Source organism: Gavialis gangeticus, unplaced genomic scaffold (assembly GCF_001723915.1).
Source record: "Gavialis gangeticus isolate Ggan-Ray unplaced genomic scaffold, GavGan_comp1, whole genome shotgun sequence".
NCBI classification, from domain to species: Eukaryota; Metazoa; Chordata; order Crocodylia; family Gavialidae; genus Gavialis; species Gavialis gangeticus.
In genome coordinates this window covers 16897656-16904158 of record NW_017729008.1, presented here as the reverse complement: position 1 = coordinate 16904158, position 6503 = coordinate 16897656, and the positions used below count along the sequence as shown (strand labels likewise).

The following is a 6503-nucleotide window of genomic DNA, read 5'->3' as shown; positions in this document are numbered from 1 at the left end:
ATGGATGCTTCTCTAAGTAGGCCTTTAGAATGAGAGCCCTGATTTTTTTTAATTTTATTTATGCCTTTAAAGAGGAAGATATGCTTTCCTGATTTGATAAATCTCAATCAGTTTCTCAAGTGTAAAAGAGCTACTTGTTGAATTGAACTAGTTAAATAAACTATAATGAAGATAACATTCTCTTCTGCACCTGCAGAAAAGCCTACTGCTACAAAAGCAAAGTCTGGTTCCAGGTGCTCAAGCAATGAGTTTCACTAGTTCAGTGATTTGACTTCATTTAAAACTGGCTGCAAACATGGACAGCATGAATATTTTTTAGAGTATTTTAGTAGATTATAGTATAGGTAAATTTTATAGAGATTGCTGGGTTTTTAGTTGTAGCTGTGTTGGTCTAAGGACACAGGCAAACAACGTTCTTTGAGTAGATGTGATACCTTTTATTAGACCAATTGAGTAGTTGCAAAAAAAAGTTCTTAGCAAGCTTTCAGGCACAGTCACCCCTCTTCTGGCATAGGGAGTCTCTGCTGGTCTGAGACGCCAATAAATGAGAGAAGCTAAGTGTGGCAGAATGTCAGTGAGAATGTAAATAGGTAGAAATTAGAAAGACAAAAGGTAAAGAAGAGAGAGAAGGGGAGAGAAAACGGGGGGGGGAAAGGCCAAAGGAGGATGTTACAGCGATAGAATACAACGTAGAAAAAAGGCTGTCTGTGAAAAAGGAAGTAGTTGAAGATTAGGAAAATAGGAATGAGAGACGCTATCAAGATTGCTCATTTCAAACATGTTGACTGTTAAAGTGAAAAAAATACTGAAATTAAATTCTAAAAACCAAGTCTAGTAAAATCCAATATTTAATGTAAAATATTTATATTTTATCCACATAATTATGCATGCTTATTACTCCCTCTCATGTTCCATCTTAAATTAGGTTGGACCCTGATGAGGGTAAGGATTGCGTCTTCTGTTTGCGCAGCACCTAACAAAATGAAGCTCTGAACATGACTGGGGTTTCTAGGGCTAGTGACAGACATTCAAAAAGCCTGAGCCTGAATTGATTCAATCTTTGCAGATCATCTAACCTGGCTACGCTAAATCAGTTTTCTAACCAGACAGACATCCCAGAAATGCAGGCACGTGCCTGCAGTGGCTCAGGATAGAAGCCAGGGAGTGCTGTGGCAGCCCTCCCTTCACTTTGACAGGGCTGAGCTGATGGGGGGCCGGCCAGGCCCTGGCAGGATGCTTTGATTATTCCTCTCCCTACCTCCTAAACAGCCCAGCAAGGAATGTTTATCACCCCTAACTCAATGTTTATCAACCTATTGAGAAAATAAAGCCTCTCTCCATTAACTAATAGAGCTTTTCTTAAACAGCTCTTCCAAGGAAGGACATTAAGCTGCCTGTTGATTAGCTCCAAAAAGCCTGTCGTCTCCCACAGCACTGATCGTAGCCAGGATGTGGTCTGCTAGCTATTGCTGAGGTGTCTGTGTAAAGCATGGGGAGGGGGGAGGAGGGAGGGGTTGGAATTCCTGCTCAGCAGGGCAAATGCAGGCAGACGCTCTGTGCCTGCAAGTCTCTACCAGAGTTGCAACCAGGGAGCAAAGGACAGGGGCCAGCTCTGATGTGGAGTAGAGAGCCCTGCCCAGCCCAGAGAGCATATCAGGATGCTGGGGGTGTCTGGTTTCTCTTAAACCAGCAAGGGGTCTGGGACAGACATTGCATAAACCAGTTTGACACAAATCAGTTAAGTCTGATACTACATTTAACTAGGTTTAATCTCAAATCGGTTTCAGCCATTTTCAAAATGGTTTATGTGCACTGAACATCTGTTCTGTTACAGATTTAAACCAGTTTCTGATCATTTAAACTGGTTTATGTGTAATGTCTCTCCCTAGCCTAGATGCCATTAGAACACAATTAGCCACCAACTAGTCGCATTATAGGATTCAGTATTTATACAATGCCCATTTTTATGGGAAAAAGTGGGGGGTGGTCAAAAAGTAAATTACTCAGTTAAAAATGTAAGGTGTGAACAGGTATGATCAGTCAGTTACTATGCTTTTACTCATTCAGTCATTCCGGGAGAAGTCACTCTTCACTAAGAGCCACCCTTAGCTCAACAATCCTCACATAAAAAAAATGTCATTAAGGTTATCTGCAGCTTTCTTTTAAATTTCTAACAAAGGCCATGGTGGCCAATGTTATATTTTAATTTGTATTACATTGTGTATCACTGCTTGGGGAGAGAGGATCCTTTCTGCAATAAAATGAGAGACAAGAAGAAAACAGAGACAGTCAAGGAAGGAAAATCAATTGTTTTTGGAGATCTTCACCAAATAGCAAGTAGCTTCCTTGAGGGATTTGTTTTTAATTATTCACTGGTTTTAAGCCTTTCTGAATTCAGTATGAATTTGAAATTATTCTTACCTTTAGTGTTTTTAGAAGAGTTTGTAGCACGTAAGTTTTTCCACTGGATGTATGTCCATAGATAAAGATAGATGGGAAGCTATATTGCTGACGCTAGGAGAAAAGTTAAAAAGGAATTTTTTTAATAGAGATTTAAAGACTTTGAGTCATCAAGTTTCCTGCCAGCAGAAAGACTTTGTTTTAAATTAAGGCACTCAATATAGAATACACAAATTGAAATGAAATATGACATTACATCACTTTGGTCCTTATTAGAGTTTAAAAAAAATCAAGTATAGCCTAAAGCCACCACTGACATCTTGACTAGGGCTAGGTCTACACAGTATGGGATGCTGCTGCTGCTTTAACTATGGTATTAGCACTATGGCAGGCAGCCTTCCCCTTCCCCCAGCCCACCCTGTGTGGGCACAGCTCTTCCAGTTAGTTTTCCTATTGCCACAACTGCACCTAAGAGGAAGCCTAAGGGGCAAAATGGCATGCTCTTAGTTCAGTTAGGTAAATAAGGGCAGCTGTTAGACCAGTGGTTCTGAACTTTTTTAGACTCAAGGTGCCCCCCAGAAAATTACAGCTCCTATTTTTCACTGATTTTTTGACTGAAGAAAAATAACAGAGCAATTCTTCTGTTGCAAAGAACTCAGAAAGACCACAACCAGTCAGAAAGTTTTTAATACTATGAATTCCTATTTAAAATCTCTGGGTTTATCTTGTGAATTGTGCTTACAAACCTAACAGTATTAATACTGTTTGTAACCCTGTGGCACCCTTAAAAAGATTTCAAAGCACCCTAAGTTATTGGGGCACCATGGTTGAGAATATCAATGGTAGACTTTAACTTGACTTGCCAATACTGTCTAATGTGGAAGCTACAAAATATTGTCTCTTCATGAGAATTTAGTAAAATCAAGACAGGAAATATTACAGCAGAGGCAGTAGAGAAGAAGAAGAAAAAGGGATAGGGGCCCCATTACCTATTACCTCTACATCTGGAGGCACTACCCAACAAGATAATCTTATCTGTTCAATAGTTTCATGATGTATTTTTCAGAGAAATTTTATTAAGTTTTAAATCATTTGAAGAACCAATAAAAATGAATTTTTGAAGATCTGTTATTGCTTCCCCAAGTTTAAGCAGTTATTTGGCAGCTCAAGACACTGGATGACATTTTCAAAAGCACATAAATGATTTATGATCTTCAGTCCTATTTTCAAAAGGGACTCAGGCCATATCTAGATCACACAAACATACTGAGTCTTGCAACAGCACCTCTAAACATGCACTGCTCTGTGCTACCCATCATGCCCCAAAAATAACCAATAGAGATACTTCTGGATGGCCCTCAGTGTCAGATGTGAGCAGTCTGCTTCTGGCTGGAGACCAAACAATAGCATATGTGGAGTACTGTGCCATATTTAAGGCATCACTGCCAGGAATGGGAAACTTGTAGTCTCAGCATGGTCTCAGGGTCCCAAATCACTGATGTGCTCTGAAAGATTTGCCTTCTATTAAACATCCAGTTCTCTATGATCAAGACAAAGTACTTTAATTGAATTAAAAGAAAAAAGGTTGATATGAAAAGGAAAAATGGAAATTGACCTAATTCATTTTAAAAAATAGAAAATAATTATATCTTCAGAATAAGCCTGTCACAGCTTCCAAGGCTCTTGTATATTAGTTTTATTTTTATATTAATCAAAAAAGTTAACATCAAGTTAACAGAGAAAACTTTTTTAGAACAAAAAACGTAACTCAGCCCTCAGCTCACAAACCCAAAATAAATGCCAGCATAGTTAGATGAGTAATGTAACACATCCTAAAGACTGAACTTGGAAAATTTACTCTCCAGTGACATGTAAGAAGCTTTCTTGGAAGTCTGAAAAAACATAAGCCATACACACTGACGGAACGTAAACTTTCATTTAAAATATTAAATTTGTAGCCCTTGCTGTTACAATAAATGAATCAAACGCCAATATTTAAATTTTATATATTTACTGGGTGCATCTACATAAGACACTTTACAGAGGGCAAATCTTTTATACTAATCTAGTGCACAGTAAAGCATCGCTGTCTACACATGCATGTCAATTACTGAGCATTAGTCTAATGCGTCGTTTGGTAATACCAATACATAGTGGTACTAGAAAAACAGCGCATTAACTAATGCACTGAAGCACACATGTAGACTCTGACAGGAGCTATTTCCTTCTGGTCACCCCAGGCAGCAGGGGGCTACAACTGCTGCCTGGCTAAGCCCAAATCCCTACGGGGCAGTGGAAGCTGTCCCAGCTCCAGGGCAGTTCCCTCCCAGCTGGCCCTGATCTCCATGAGGCAGGGAAGAACTGCCCCCTGGAGCCTGGACAGCTCCCCCTACCCCCCAGGAACCTAGGCCTGAGCCCTGTGCTCCCTGCCAGGCAGCTGCCCCTGGCTGCTGCAGGGGGTCAGAGCAAGGCAGGAACAGTCCTGGACTAAACTGCTCCCAACAGACACACGTTCAGATGTGTGCCTGGGCACAGTTTAATGAACCTGAATGTTCTATACAGAAATTCAGGTGCATTAAATGCATGTATAGACAAGTTCACTATCTTGTAAAATAAAATACAGAACCGTAAATACACAAACTATCAATGCTCATTTCCATATTATGAAACAAGTCTACAACATGCAGACAAGAAGCTCCATTGCTTTGCTACTGCCACATCTTTGCCCAGTAGAAGCAAGGCAAAATTAACAAGTCATCTATTTCAGAGCTTTAAAGCAAGAATGAAGATAGTGAGAATTATACCAGTGACATGCTGCTGTTTGAGAGGCAATACCAAAATACCACCCAAAAAGATAACTCATTGGAGTGGTAAAAATGGTAGCAAGGCAGTTTTCTTTCTTGCTACCGTGAAGCAGCTAATGGCCACTGGGAGAGGAGCAGAATCATGAAGATCTAGCTCCTTATACCAGCCAGGAGGGGAAGAGAAGTCATAAAGCTCCCTTCCCTTCCAGAAAGCAGAGGACCTTGGATTTTTATACACCTATTGGCCAATATTAAAGATGGGGATACAATATCCTGCAAGCAGTGTTCCCTCTAAGCTGTGGGCATGCATAGCTGCACACAGTAAAAAATCATGGTTGCGACAATGGGGGATCTACCTGCACCTACCTGCCAGGCGCAGCACGGGGCAGGAAGGAGAGCAACTGTGGGGTGGACCAAAGCGGTGCATGCCGAAAGGGGACCAATTTGGGAATGGATCGAAGCAGTGCGCTCACAGACCGCTACATCTTACAGGGAACATGGCCTCCAACCTACTAGTGTAATAAGCTAGCTGAGGCATTATTCGTAGAAATAATGCCTTACGAACTCTCAACCCATTCATAAAGCAAACATGTTAGTTGAACATCTACAATCCACTCAAAAATAGAACAGAAAGATCTACCTCTCCAAATATTGACAGCAAAGTGGACATCTGGGATTCTCGACAGGGCATTATACTTTCCAAGTGAAGCAGAGTTGCTTCAGGATACTCTGGATGTTCAAGAGTAGGCATTCTCATTCAAGTTTCTACAGTCAATCACCACAGATTTGTACATCACCTTCCAACATGCAAGGAGGAGGTCAAAATTACCTAAAAAATAAAATGGATTAGGTCACTTTTCTTTCCATGTATGGGAAAATAAACCACACAAGAAACCGATACACTTATTAGTCATCATACTTTGTATCAAACAGTGATGATACTTAAACATTTAATCATGGGTGGGAGGCAAAGGCCACATTCAGGATTGGGACTCTACCATATTGACGACTATTATGGACAAAAAAAAACACAAAAAGGAAAAGATGCAGACACAATGTACAAGCAAATTAATATGGAAAAGAGTTGCAACAGCATTACTAGTTATAGGAATGCAGGGATTCTTTTTTCCATTTTGCTTTTATTCAGGCTACAAGCAGTAAGACAGTAGATAAAAAAAACAAACTATAAGAAATATGATCACCAAAAAGGAAGGAGGAATATAAAGAATCATGGTTTTGCAGCTATTTTACAGGAGTCTTCCTGAAGCATAAGGAGAGCCGGGGTTATAGAAAATGAGT

At 40.1% G+C, this 6503-nt stretch overlaps 1 protein-coding gene across 1 annotated transcript in view; it reads right to left on the bottom strand.

Annotated features, from left to right (window-relative positions):
• Positions 1-6031, bottom strand: part of ORC5 (origin recognition complex subunit 5) — a 166873-nt gene extending 160842 nt beyond the window's left edge. Inside the window, exons 1-2 of the mRNA XM_019509451.1 lie at positions 5845-6031; positions 2422-2514 (exon numbers count right to left, since the gene is read on the bottom strand). Of these exons, the coding sequence (XP_019364996.1) occupies positions 2422-2514; positions 5845-5961 (210 nt within the window). The 5' untranslated portion in view covers positions 5962-6031. The remainder of the gene's footprint in view (positions 1-2421; positions 2515-5844) is intronic.
• Between the last annotated feature and the right edge of the window lie 472 nt (positions 6032-6503).